Source organism: Rhinopithecus roxellana, chromosome 10 (genome assembly GCF_007565055.1).
Source record: "Rhinopithecus roxellana isolate Shanxi Qingling chromosome 10, ASM756505v1, whole genome shotgun sequence".
Taxonomy (NCBI): Eukaryota; Metazoa; Chordata; class Mammalia; order Primates; family Cercopithecidae; genus Rhinopithecus; species Rhinopithecus roxellana.
Window position 1 is genome coordinate 64255017 of NC_044558.1, and position 14356 is coordinate 64269372.

Consider the following 14356-nt stretch of genomic DNA (forward strand, 5'->3'; position numbering starts at 1 on the left):
GAGGGGCCGAGCTGGGAAGAGGGGGTACAAGGATGAAAAGGAGGCCAGGTGGTCAGGGCTTTATACGACAGCCTGGGGAGGATGTGTGGCGACAGAGGAAGATGATGATGAAGACAACGGGGGCGGTTCTGAGAAGCAGGTAGATACTAAGAGCCATTGGAAGCAGCTGACTTCATTTAGGGTTTGTGGCCTTTGGGGTGTCTGTGGGCTTCCAGGGAAGTTTGCTCAGTGGACAGTTGGAGATGCGAGGGCCTCCCTAGATGGTCAGGACTAGAGACACAGACGGGGCTTCAGCCTCGCCGAGGTGGCACTGAGGCTGGGCCCCACCAGGGGAAGGAGGGTGGGAACCCTGGGGCCTGCAGCCTGTCCCGGGAGCGCTGGAGCCAGGCTTTTCGGGCCGACCTGGCATTTGGACATTAGGTTACCCAACCTTGTCCTCCCACCCCCTTTTCACAGATGGGGACACTGACCCCCAGGCAAAGGCTCAGAGTCGCTCAAGGTCATCTGCTGGTCGCTGCATTCGAAACTTCCAGCCTAGCGCTCCGTCTCCGCCTCTTAATATGTTCATTAGCAAAAAACTAGCCCTTCAAGACCCGGGGGCACTGCGAGTTTCCGCGCAGACGTCAAGCTGCGGCTCCAGGACGTGATTTTCGCAGGCAGCCGGGAGGACCAGGCGCTGGGGCAGGGCCCGGAGGCTCCGCTGGACGCGCGGAGCCCAGGACGGACAAGACCGCCCCGCCCCGCCTCGCGGGCCCCGCGCCCCCCACCCGCCCCCGAGCGCGCCCCTGGGAGCGCGCGCTGCGCCGACGCGGCCGCGCGCCCCCGCCCCCGCGCGCCCCCGCGGCCCCCTGCGCGCGCCGCGCCCCCCCGCGCGCTCCCGCTCCTGCGCGTCCTCGCGGCCCCCCGCGCGCCCCGCCCCCGCGGCCCCGTGACGCGCGCGCGCAGAGACGCTCCCACCGGGCCGGGGCCGAGAGCAGCAGGGCCGGAAGCAGCAGGGCCGGGGTCGGGGCCGCAGCGCCTGCGGGGGTGCCGAGCGCGCGCGGGGCGGGCCGGGGCGCGTGGGGCGCGGGGGCGCGCGAGGCGGCCGTGGCGGGGCCGCGCTGAGGAGGCGCCGAGGGGAGGGAGGTCCCTGCGCGCCCGCCGCCCGCCTCCCGCGCCCGCGCCGCCGCCTCCTCCTCCTCGGTGCGGTTCCGCCGGGCGCGAGGAGCCGCCGAGACCTCCGCCTGCGAACAAAGAGGAGGCCGTGCGGGGCGCGGCGCCCGCGGAGCATGGCGGACCGCAGCCTGGAGGGCATGGCGCTGCCCCTGGAGGTGCGGGCGCGCCTGGCCGAGCTGGAGCTGGAGCTGTCGGAAGGTAACCGGGCCCCCGCCCCGGGCCGGGCCGCGCTGTCACCGGGGAGGGCCGCGCGCGGAGGGCTGGGGGCGCGGGGCCTGCAGCGGGGCGGGGGCCGGGCCCGGAGGGGGAGGTGCGACCCCAGCCCAGAGCGTGCGCGTCCCCCGGACCCACAGACCCCGCGCCCTGGGGAGGTTTGTGGGGCCGCGATTCTCCGCGCTCTCGGGGTGTCTGTGGGGCCTGGTATTCCCCGCGCTCTGGGGGTGTCTGTGGGGCCGCCATCCCCGGCGCCCTGGGATGTTTGTGGGGCCGCGATCCCACCGCGGATGTTTGTAGGGCCGCGATCCCCCCGCGCCCTGGGGGTGTCTGTGGGGCCTGGGCGCCGCGCGGGGACGCAGGATGCAGCGGGCCCGGCGGGATCGGCCTTCCCGTGCGCTCTGCGCTGGAGCCGCGGCGTCCTTGGTGCAGCCGCGCGGTGCGCGCCACCTCCTCGCTGGCGGGTTTGGCCTGGAACGCCCGGCCTGATTTCAATGCGAAACTTGTCGTTGGACCCCGGGTTGGATCTCTGGCGCGGCCCGGGGGATCCCATCCCCATTGTTCACGGGCGCTGCGCGGCGAGGGCTGGGCGGAATCGTCAACCTCCCCCCGGGCTGGGCTCCGGCCTCGCCGTCCTGGTCCTGTCGTAGGAGGGTTTGTGGCGGATCGGCCACCGCGGTCTCCTGGAGGGTTGTGTACGCCTCTTATTTGCTCTTCATGGCGGAGATCATGTGCTCAACTGTCATAAGTTTCAGATCGGGCTTTGCCAGGTCTTTTTCCCCAAACCACTGAAGTTCCCAAATCTGAAATGTTTGACGTGTGTTTAGCCGTCTCCGGGCTCCCCCTGGTCAGGCCGTTCCTGTAACGTGGGGTGGGGTGGGGGTGGGCCGGCGCGCCTCACATTTATATTTGGAGCAGTTTGGTGAACTTGTTTTGGGTAACGGTTTTGTGGGGGCCGGCAGCCAGCAAGTAAATTCATTCGTGCCAATTTTCACCAGCAGGGAGGAGCTGGTGTTGACTTTATGTTTTCCTTTTTAACACTTTCAGGGCAGAGAAGGGAGTGAGCAGGGGCTGTAGAATGCAGCCAAATGCCTTTCCGGACTTCTAGGGACGGGAAATGGTTCTGTTTTTCAGTTTCAGATGTGAGGTTCCACGAGGTGTGTCAGTGTCCTGTAACGTGACACAGTGGCGGGGAGGACGGAGTCTCCCAGGCCTGTGGGCTTGGCTGCCGCCCTCCCGTGGAGCCGAGGATGAGGAGTGCATGGCTAGGAGGCAGGAGACGCTGTGTGCAGGGTTCCGATGTAAACTGGTAAATAGAGTGTGCTGTGCAGACAGCTCATTTGGCGGGTAAGGAGAGTATCATTTGCAAAAGGCCCATCCTCGTTATCTGATTGTGTCAGACTTGGGTAGGTTTCCTGGCTCGTGTCACCACCCGGGTGCACCCCTGCCTGCAGCACCCGCCGTGCGCTGTCTCAGGACAGGGACTTCTGTGTTGCCTGCATCACACTGATGTGAAATGTCAGTGCCCCAACCATGTCATCCGAGCTCAGGCACCCCTGAGCTCGGCAGGGCGAGCCCCGTCTGAGTGTCCCCCACCCACTCAGCCCAGAAGTTGGACCCACATTTGTTCCTAGAGTCTGGGATGTCGCTGGGAACGGGTGTCCGGTGTGTCGTGCATCGTGGCCTTTCGAGGTGATGACACTTGCCTGTCAGTCGCTCTTGAAGGGTGAGTGATACCGTCTTGCTGCCCAGACGATGGCAAAGCCACTTTCGACGAAGGTGTGCTCAGCCGAATTCCGCGTGAACACCTTGCCTCTGTACAGGTTTTTTAAAAAGGGCTTAATGAGTTTCTTATTGAGCGACCAGGCAGAGAAAGAGGTGTGTGTGTTTGCATGCAGGAAGCCTAATTATGTTTTTCCCTTCTATATGAATCTTACTGAGACCTGAGCTGCACATTTAAGAGGAAATTGTGAGAGGGTTGCTCGGTGGCTCCGTTCAGCCTCTCTGCGCCCTCCGGCCTGTGCTGGCCCCACTGCCTCATCTGCTTGCTGGATGGTCTTTGACTTTGCTGTGAAGTGTGGGTTTGCCCAGGTTGAGTTTATGGGGGTAGTGTTGTAAGGTCATTTGGAATTCTCTGTCTCATAACCACATAAAACAGTTTTACGGGCTTATATTAGATGAATCAACTTGTTTTCCAGTATTGCTTAATAGAAACCCAGTAACTGAAGGATCAAAAATCTGTGTTTCTTTATGTTATTGGACTTCAAAAATTCCTCAACATCTGCTTTTAGAGTGAAACCTGAAAACAGCTGTTAATGCTGAATTATTTCCCATCTTCAATCAAAATTCAAGTGGAGAGAATTCTTTAAGTTAGTTGTCATCATTTTATTAAAATATCAGAAAATATTATAGAAACATATGTGGAATTTCCAGTGCTCATTTCCTATAGAGGAGGATGGAAAAAGTTCCATTTTAAGCACATAACGTAGACTGAAAGAAAGAGTAGAGCATTCCCCTGAGGTTCCTGCATGGGCTGCCAGCCTGTGTGGGTCATATGTTGTCTAGGTTTTGAGACCCTGGTCCGGTTCTGCTGTGCCCACCTGCTGGGTGCCGTTACACGCACCTGCTGGTGTTCTGCTTTGTGGGGTTGTAGGCGCACTTCTTGCTGTGGGGCCGAGGGCTCCATCCTTCTTCCACTACCTGTCCCTGCCCCGTGCCACCTGATGCCCCTTGCAGGGGAAGGCAAGGCCAGCTCACACCACAGAGCATGTGGCCAGCAAAACACAAGGGCTCTCTGTGGGGAGAAGTGTGGGCAGCCCTTGTGGGAGCTGACAGCCTCGAATCCATGTGGGGATACATTCGGGGTGTGGGGCGAGAGGGGTCATCTCCTCACATACTTGGGTCTAAGTGTGAGCCAGGGAGGAGGCCACACAGGTAAGGAGGCCACACGGGTCGGGAGGCTGTGCAGCTGGGGAGGCTGTGCGGGTGGAGAGGCCATGAGGGTGTGGAGGCCCCTCGGGTGAGGAGGTTGTGTGGGTGGGGAGGCCACACTGGGGGAAGGCTTTGCTAGTGGAGAGGCCCTGTGGGTGGAGAGGCCCTGCAAGTGGAGAAGCTGTGAGGGTAAAGAGGCTCCGCAGGTGAGGAGGCCCTGTGGGTGAGGAGGCCCCACGGGTGGGGAGGCCATGAGGGTGGGAGACTAGGCTGGTGGAGAGGCCCCATGGGTGGAGAGGCTGTGAGGGTGCAGAGGCCCCACAGCTGGGAGGAGGACCTGCGGGTGAGGAGGCCATGAGGATGGGGAGGCCTCCAGGTGATCTGGAGCTCTATTCTGGGGAGGGTCAAGGAATGGGAGGGCTGTGGCAGCTGCTTTCTCCTACTGCTTTCCCCAGAATATTTTCTTCTGCCTTCTCTTCCCTACATTTTTGCCCTTCATAATTGGGTATTCTTTTTTGTGGCTTTAAAAGGCCTAAAAATAATTTCATTAATAACTGATACTTTACGTGGAATTGCCAAATTGGAGTGGAAACAGAAAACTTCACCGTAAAGACAAACTCATGTCTTACTTATTTTTTATTTTTTGGGACAGGGTCTCACTTTGTCTCCCAGGCTGGAGTGCAGTGGTATGAGCTCAACTCACTGCAACCTCCACCTCCTGAGTTCAAGTGGTTCTCATGCCTCAGCCTTCTGAGTAGCTGGGATTACAGGTGTCTGCCACAATACCTGACTAATTTTTGTACGTTTGTAGAGATGGGGTTTCACCATGTTGGCCAGATTGGTCTTGAACTCTTTACCTCAGGTGATCTGCCTGCCTCGACCTCCCAAAGTGCTGGGATTACAGGCATGAGTCACTGTGCCTGGCTTCATGTCTTATTATTATTATTATTATTATTTTTAAAAAGATTACATTTAGCTGTTGATTCCAATTAGGAAGAAAGTTTCTCTGTTGACTGGTCACTGATCTTTTTGGGCAGTGTGTGCTTCAGAAAGTGCTCTTTCCCATTTGTTTAGGAGGCGCTGAATTATTTTGAACTATAGAACTCGTGATATAGCCTGCAAAAATTGTTGGTTTTTGGTGGAAGAGAAGTTTTGAAAAACAGATGCCATGCTTTGCACTCTGTGGCTTTGGTCATTGTCAGTGTGTTCCATGCCCACTGACTCCATCCTCCATGCTCTGCTAATTAATGTAGCCTATTCCTTCAGTGATCAGTTCTGCTCCCCAGCAGTGCAGACTAATGTTTTCTCAGCAGGGGAGAACCTGCTCGTGGAGCTGGGGGGTGAAGGCTCGCACACGTGCCGGGTCTCCCTGCGTTGGTTGAGGGACCTGTGTGCGTGTGTTTATATATATATATATATATATATATATATATATATTTTTTTTTTTTTTTTTTTTTTTTTTTTTCTTTTTTTGAGACAAAGTTTCACTCTTGTTGCCCAGGCTGGAGTGCAGTGGCGCAATCTCGGCTAACTGCAACCTCCGCCTCCCGGGTTCAAGTGATTCTTCTGCCTCAGCCTCTCAAGTAGCTGAGACTACAGGTGCCCACCACCATGCCCAGCTAATTTTCTGTATTTTTAGTAGAGACGGGGTTTCACCATGTTGGCCAGGCTGGTCTCAAACTCCTGACCTCAGGTGATCCCACTGCCTCGGCCTCCCAAAGTGGTGATATTACAGGCTTGAGCCGCCACACCCGGCTGTGTGTGTTACTATTAGCACATATGAATATGTGTCAAGTGCAGAGACGTGGTCTTCACATAGCCTTCACGTTGCTCTTGCCAAAGTGGGGACCCTAAAATGACGGCTCAGTGGGGGGTTTGTAGGTTTTGGGGGTGGCTTTTTCAGGGCACTTGGCACAAGGTCACAGACGTGTGGCTTTCGAATGGAGTTCTGCCCCCCGCATCCCCCGGCCCTGTGCATTTCTTGGAGGTTCCACCCTGCACAGTGAGGAAGACACACTTGTGTAAGAGCTGACCTGAAGGCTGCCTTTCAGAGCCTAAGAGGAGGTCCTGAGGACTCTGTACACATTGTTTTCGTTGAAAAGAAATAGTTTACTCTGGGCCGGGCGCGGTGGCTCAAGCCTGTAATCCCAGCACTTTGGGAGGCCGAGATGGGCGGATCACGAGGTCAGGAGATCGAGACCATCCTGGCTAACACCGTGAAACCCCATCTCTACTAAAAAATACAAAAAACTAGCTGGGCGAGGTGGCGGGCGCCTGTAGTCCCAGCTACTCGGGAGGCTGAGGCAGGAGAATGGGGTAAACCCGGGAGGCGGAGCTTGCAGTGAGCTGAGATCCGGCCACTGCACTCCAGCCTGGGTGACAGAGCCAGACTCCGTCTCAAAAAAAAAAAAAAGAAATAGTTTACTCTGAAAAACAAATGTGCAAAAGCAGAGCCTCATTGAACCTCACGGACAGTTTGTTGTAACTGGGAGGAGGGTGGGAGGGTCGGTGGGTTCAGGAGGGTGAGGCCTTCTTGGCCAGGTAGCGTTGTTAAATCTATCTAAAAGTCACAGATAACTAAGTATCAAGTCGTCACAGATATTTAAGTATCCTGGATGAGATGGCTATGGAAAACACGAAAACAGTTACTGGTTACGTGCATGATGCATCAAAAACATTGTTACCTGAACAGTGGCAGCGCTGATATTTGTGGGCTTTTGAACAAATAACAGTGTGGACTGGAGTGTTAAGAGTCCTTCAGAGTTATGACAGTAGTTTGATTTGAATGTTCTTTTCTTGGCGAATAAATGCTATACATTGAATTTACCCAGGAAACTAGGAAGGTGAACTCACACGAAGGACACAGGCCTGTGGGCTGCTCCAGGCACCATTAGGGCGTTGTGGGGACTGAGCCACGCGCTTCCCGCTCAGCCTCCTGAGAGCCGTGACGGCATCTCTGTTCTGCCTCACACTGGACCTGCTAGTTTCATATTCTTGTTATGGTTCCCGAGGCTACAAGCGGTTAGATTCTGTGAGTCACTCTCTGTCTTCCTCCTCCAGCTGCTTTCAAATGGGTCGTCTCTTTTTTTAGAACTGATTTTTTAAGCAGTGATTTATGGGGTGAGTTGTAGTGCTGTCCTGAACTGCAGAGGGAGCGCATTGAGGAACCCGGGTTTTGATGCTGTGCACATCAGCTGAGTCACCAGCCCAGGGCCCCGTCAGTCCCATTATTAAGCTCATTTCTTGCTCTTCTCATCGTTACTCAGATGCCTTAAAAAAAAAAGCAAACTCCTGCTTGCCGTCACTGGCTGAGTTTGGCAAATGGGTGTTTACCCTGGAAAGAGGGGCATTTTGTCCTCTGGACCGTCTAAGGTGCCCTTTGGTGACGTGGTCAGTTTCTGACCACTCTATTCTGTGGGCGTCCTTCCTGCTTCCACCTTCCCTTTCCGAACGCCTCCGCCTCCAGGGCTTTAATTTTCCTTCTGTGTGTGTGTCACGCAGAGGTTATGACTATTGTGCCAGTGCCCTGTTTTTTTTTTTTTTTTTTTTTTTTCTGCTGAGGGCCCAAAACTTGCTACATCTCAAAAGAAGCAATGGCATCCATTTGTTCACGATGAGCATAAACAGTGCCCTTTAAGGGAGACTAATTTGTTAACCCGTCTGCTGTGGGTAGAAAGACAGCGGTGGCCGTGGAACGAGGGCTCTGCCTCTTCAGAGCCTGCACAACCGTCGTGCTTTCTTTCTTCAGTATCCAGTAGGGGGGTTAATTTTAATAAGCCCTTGAAACCAACAAAGCAGGAAAGTGCTAAGACATTGAGTTGTGAGATTTAAAATTACAACCAGCAGCCTCTCATTCTTCCTTCACTGGGGGTTGCTGCTTCGTTTTGGGGCTGCAGGGTATGTTTGGCAGCGACATCGGCCCTTTGTGCTGCGCGACTCATGAATTGAGATAGTTCTTTACTAAGTGGTTTGTGCAGTAGGTATGAAAATGGGGAAAGAGGGAGCACTGTCCCGGGTGGAGAGGCGTGGAGAGACGCTGTGATACAGAGCGGGTCCTTTTCTTCTGGGCTCCTGGTTTTAAATCTTTTTTTTTTTTTTCTAATAGCTTGAAAGATGGTTTTTGTGTCTTAATTAAAAGATTGAAGACTGTGGGCCAGACCCAAACTAATTCTATTGGCATCAGAGAGAAGGATTCTTTACATATTTATCTATAGGCATAATTGATTTTTTATTTTTTATTTTTGCTGAATTATCTGGTTAGTCAAATCATACATTCGAGAAGTAATATTAAAAATTAAAAAATAAAAAATGTATCTGTAAACACATCCCCCTTCCATTCCAGTCTTTGTCTCTGTGTGATTTTAGAACCTTGAGCCATGATGTACATAGAGTTTATATTCTTTTAATATCTTGCTACTTCATTGTTATAATGTTTAATCTTCGGGTTGATGTATCACAGGTTACTTGATCATTTCTTACAGGTGTTTGGTTTAGTTTTTTTCCTTTAACTCTAATGTAAATTTGAGTGTTTGGCTGGTAGTTTTAGCAGGATTTAAGGCAGAGTCTCAGTTAGGGCCGTGGATCGATCTATGGTCCCTAGTTTCAGGAGGGAGGTGGCAATCTGCCCTTTCTTCTAAAATTGATATGTTAAATCACAACGGACATTTACTTGATTTTGAGCACTTGGGACTCCCCTGGGGTTCACTGGTATTACAAGGTCAGGGCTGGGGATCTTTTGTTGGAGAGGCTCCCAGCGTGCCCAGCGCAGGGTCCTGAGCGCGTTGCTGCAGGACAGAAGCCCTGGCCTTTGTCCTCCAGCGGCCGTCGCTCTGGGAAGAGCTGGCTGCTCCAGGAATGAGGTCTATGCTCTGAAGCCCACAGTCAGCAGACCAGCAAAGGTCAGCACAGACGACCTTATTATATGAATCATTCATTTAACAAGCATTCATGGAATACACACTCCGTGCAGTCGGAACTTAGAGTGGAGGGCCATCAGCTCACTGTTGTCTGAGCAGAGCTTGGTCCCTGGGTCCCTGTTGAACTTAGAGTGGAAGGCCATCAGCTCACTGTTGTCTGAGCAGAGCTTAGTCTCTGGCTCCCTGTTGTAGTCTCCGCTCCTAGGAGGTGCACAGTGAGTGTTGGGGAACCCTCCACAGGCACAGTTGCTGAACAAGGACCCCTCCCAAGGGCGTCAGCCCTGGGCCCTGAGCTCTGAAGAGGAGGAAGGCATTCCTGGGGCCGACTTCCTTTCTGGATACTGAGCTCTGCACGGAGAGAAACTCTTCCGCATTCACTGCAGTGAAATTCATAAAACAAATAACACTTTAGAGACTGGGGCCTGCATTCCCCAGAATTTCCATGGCCACAGGTGGTGGCTGCACCATGCGACTGGAGTCTGCATTCCCCAGAATTTCTGTGGCCGCAGGTGGTGGCTGCACCATGCAACTGGTGTATATGTTCCCTGGAATTTCTGTGGCCATAGATGGTGGTTGTACCATGTGACTGGGGTCTGCATTCCCTGGAATTTCTGTGGCCATAGGTAGTGGCTGTACCATGTGAATGAGGGTCTGTGTTCCCTGGAATTTCCATGGCCATAGGTGGTGGCTGTACCATGCAACTGGGGTCTGCGTTCCCCAGAATTTCTGTGGCTGCAGGCTGTGGCTACACCATGCTACTGGGGTCTGCATTCCTCGGAATTTCCGTGGCCATATATGGTGGCTGTACCATGTGACTGAGGGTCTGCGTTCCCTGGAATTTCTGTGGCTGCAGATGGTAGCTGTACCATGTGACTGAGGGTCTGCGTTCCCTGGAATTTCTGTGGCTGCAGATGGTAGCTGTACCAGGTGACTGAGGGTCTGCGTTCCCTGGAATTTCTGTGGCTGCAGATGGTGGCTATACCATGCAACTGAGGTCTGCATTCCCTGGAATTTCCGTGGCCGCAGGCGGTGGCTGCACCATGCGTCAGGTCCTCTGTCTCAGGAGTTGGTGCCATTGTCTCTGTTACTCCCTCGCTTGACACAGAGCTGCAGTTCCTGACTTTATCACTCCCAGGAAACACACAGGCATCTGTTTTGGATCCTTGTTTTATTTCCCCATCCCCTTTCTCATCAAAGGGAAATTCACATCCCTCTAAAGCTGAAAATGGTGTGGGGCCCCCTGGTGGTCTCTCCAAGGCATTATCAGCAGGTAAACTAGACCCTATGGGCCAGTGTACCTGAAATGAAAACAGAAAGGTAAGTCGTGTCACTAAGCTTTGCTGGGAGATTCAGGGTCTTTGTCAGTGACAGAATCATCCAAAGTAAGTTGTTTGTTCACTGCAGATCGACACGGTTAGCTGTATCAGGATTAAACTTACCCAGTGTCGACAGAGTGTAGCTTAATCCTCATGGAAGGGTGTCAAGTACATTGAAGAATAGCTGCCGAGGCTGCTATTGTTGGGAGAGGGGCAGGTGCATCTCTCGCTTAGCCCAGTGCTGAAGGAGGCCGGGCTCACGTCAGGCCGTGCGTGTGAGCGGGTTGGATTTTTAGCACGCTGGGATGGTAAAGCACAAACATCTATTTTTAACTTGTGGGTGACCTTCTTCTGTGCTGCTGGAGTCTCTGTGGGCCTTTCTCTGTTTCCTTCCTAAGGAGTCTATGCCAGGGTCCCAACCGTTCTCTGAGCTGCACCTCCGTGCCTGCCCACTCAGGAGCCTCTTCTTGGTGGCTGTGGGACCGGGCTGGGCCCACACTGTCAGCATCGTCCGGGGTAAGCAAGCCTGTCCCTCCACACCTCAGTGTCCCCAGCTGTTGAACAGGGCTAATCAACTGACCGTCAGGATTAATGGGGTTCAGATGCACTCATCTCATAGCCTTGCTTGGTAAACAGCCACTTCCACTCTGTCCTCCAAAGTGCTACTCTAGACTTTTTCTTTACCTCCATTTAGCCAGGTGATTCGAGGTGACAGTGACTATCAAGAGGGACGTACAGAGGAAATCAGTAGAAGAGAGCTCGAGGAGCAGACATGGGTGCAGGGAGCACAGTGCGGGGAGCACGGGTGCAGGGAGCATAGGCATGGGGAGCACAGATAGGTGTGGGAGCACAGGCGTGGGGAGGACGAGTGTGGGGAGCACGGTTGTGGGGAGCACGCGTGTGCAGGGCATGGGTGTGGGGAGCATGGGCGTGGGGAGGATGGGGGTGGGGAGCATGGGTGTGGGGAACATGGGTGCCCGGAACACAGGTATGGGGAGCACGAGTGTGGGGAGCATGGGCGTGGGGAGGATGGGTGTGGGGAGCACGCATGTGGGAAGCATGAGTGTGAGGAGCATGGGCATGGGGATGACGAGTGCGGGGAGCATGGGTGTGGGGAACATGGGTGCCCGGAGCACAGGTATGGGGAGCATGAGTGTGGGGAGCATGGGCGTGGGGAGGACGAGTGCGGGGAGCACGGGCGTGGGGCAGACGAGTGCGGGGAGCACGGGTGTGGGGAGGACGAGTGCGGGGAGCACGGGTGTGGGGAGGATGAGTGCGGGGAGCATGGGTGTGGGGAACATGGGTGCCCGGAGCACAGGTATGGGGAGCATGAGTGTGGGGAGCATGGGCGTGGGGAGGACGAGTGCGGGGAGCACAGGTGTGGGGAGGACGAGTGCGGGGAGCACGGGTGTGGGGAGGACGAGTGCGGGGAGCACGAGTGTGGGGAGCACGGGTGCCCAGAGCCCAGGTGTGGGGAGCACGGGTGTGAGGAGTATGGGTGCGGGGATCACAGGGTATGGAGAGCATGTGTGTGTTTGCTCTGCTCTGACAGATGCTGCTGAGCACATACTCTGTGCTCAGATGGGTCAGAGCCTCAATGCCTCTTTTTTAAAAAAATTCTTTCTTTTTGTAAAGATAGGACTTCCCTCTTCCTGGTGGCCCCTTTTAGTCGATACCCTTTTAAGCCTGCTTTTCCAGAGGAAAGCTAGGAAGGATGGCCTCTGTAGGTTCCAGTCTGGGCATATCTGGAAGAATGGCCTGTTTTAGGGTTGAGTCTGGCGTATCTGGGGACATCTTTGAACCTCCACTCAGAGTCCCAGAGCCACCTGTAGAGGCTCCCAAATGTCTGCTGGGACTTTCCCCTCTGCTCGGGGATGATGAAGAGCCGAACCTCACCCTGCCATGACCTCTGGGGTCCTCCTTCCTGGAGGGCAGTGCCTTGGTGGCCAGTGTTTGTAGGAGGCTGGGCTGGCACCTTCGGGCTATGCTCTGCAGCGGGGGCTCCTGACACGGGGCATTCTTGTGCTCTGCACAGGGACTGGTGATGTGGGGCATCCTCGTGCACTGTGGACCATGTGGGGTGCACATGAGCCAGACAGCTCCCGGAATTCGGAGCCTGGCTCTGTCTCAGGTCACCCACATGTCTGTGACACTTCTGGGGGATTGTGGGGACCGTACAAGTCTGTGTCCCCACCCTCACTAACTGGACACCTGTGCCAGGCTGGGGCTTTATGTTTCACTATCCCTTGTTCCAAGTTGTGTGAATGTTTATTTTCATTACCTACTCTCATAAGCTTTCCTTTTTTAAAAAAGAGTCAGAGACAGACTTTGAAGTCCCCTGGCCCCACCCTTTATGGATCTAATGGTATTGCAGAAATTATGGCTTCAATTATGTATAATAACTGGGACTACTTGAAAAGAAATATAAAGGAACAAGGGGGAGTGGCCATTTCAAGCGGTACATCATGCTGGATTCTTAAGTGAACATTATCAGGCTTTCAACACATTTTCTCTTTTTATTTACTTTGGAGAATATAATGGATGCTCAGAAGCTGTTGGAATTTAGTAAACAGGAAGTCATCCTTAAGGAGTTATTTAAGCAAGGGGGCAGTTGGAATAAATGTAAGTTATGAACACACACCTATTCCAAACCAGAGAAATAAAAGCATCCACTGTGCTGGGGTTGAAACTTGGTTGCTAGTGTGTCTTTCCTGCCCACAGTGACTGTGGCAGTGCTGTGGGCAGGAAATTCTGGAAAGAAGACTTGGTGCCAGTGGTAGTTTTTGTGACGATTCATTTGCTTTCAGCTCAAGTGACTATAGTCTTATTTGCAAATGGCTAGGTCTCCACCAATGGACCACGACATTGACATAGGACAAATGAGAAATGGCCCTTGGGTTTTTAACAATTATTATTTTTAATGGACACATTATAGTACATATCCATGGGATACAGTGTGATATTTCAATACATGTTTATCATGTGTAATTAGCAAATCAGGGTAATTAGAATGTCCATCATCTCAAACATTTGTCATTTCTTAATGCTGGGAATATTTAAAATCCTCTCTTCTAGCTGCTTGAAAATATACAATAAATTGTAAACTATAGTCACCCTACAAGGCTATAGCACACTAAACCTCATTTTTACTATCTAGATGTAATTTTGGATCCATTAGCCAAGCTCTCCCTTTCTGCCCTCCCGCCGCCCTTTCCTGTCTCTAGATTCCACTGTTCTACCTTCAGAGGGTAGAATATCATTTTCCTCATAGAGATCTTTAACCCTCTTGGTTAGACTTCTTCTGAGGTATTTTTAGTTTTATTTGATATTTTTGTAGCTAAATTGGATTGCTTTCTTGATTTCTTTTTCCACTGGCTCATTGTTGGTGTATAGAAATGCTACTGATTTTTATATGTTGATTGTGTATTCTGTAACTTTATTGAATTTATCAGTTCAAAGATATTTTTGCTGGAGTCTTTTTTTTTAAATATATAAGAGCATATTGTCTGAAAACAGACAATTAGAGTTCCTCCTTTCCACTTTGGGTGCCCTTGATTTCTTTCTCTTGCCTAACTGCTCTTGACTAGGACGTTCAGTGCTGTGTTGGATAGGAGTGGCACAAGTGGGCGTCCTTGTCTTGTTACAGATGTCAGAGAAAAAGCTCTTAGTGTTTCCCCATTCACCATTATGTTAGCTGTGGGTTTGTCACATATGGCCTTTATTGTGTTGAGGTATGTTTCCTTCAGTGCCTAATTTGTTGAGACTTTTTTATCATGAAGCAGCATTGAATTGTATCAAATGCTTTTTCTGTATCTGTCGAGATGA

At 52.8% G+C, this 14356-nt stretch overlaps 1 protein-coding gene across 1 annotated transcript in view; it reads left to right on the forward strand.

The window, feature by feature from the left end:
• Positions 1–1083: 1083 nt before the first annotated feature.
• The window catches only part of LOC115900047 (disco-interacting protein 2 homolog C-like), a 208349-nt gene continuing 195076 nt past the window's right edge, over positions 1084–14356 (forward strand). Inside the window, exon 1 of the mRNA XM_030939699.1 lies at positions 1084–1353. Within this exon, the coding sequence (XP_030795559.1) occupies positions 1269–1353 (85 nt within the window). The 5' untranslated portion in view covers positions 1084–1268. The remainder of the gene's footprint in view (positions 1354–14356) is intronic.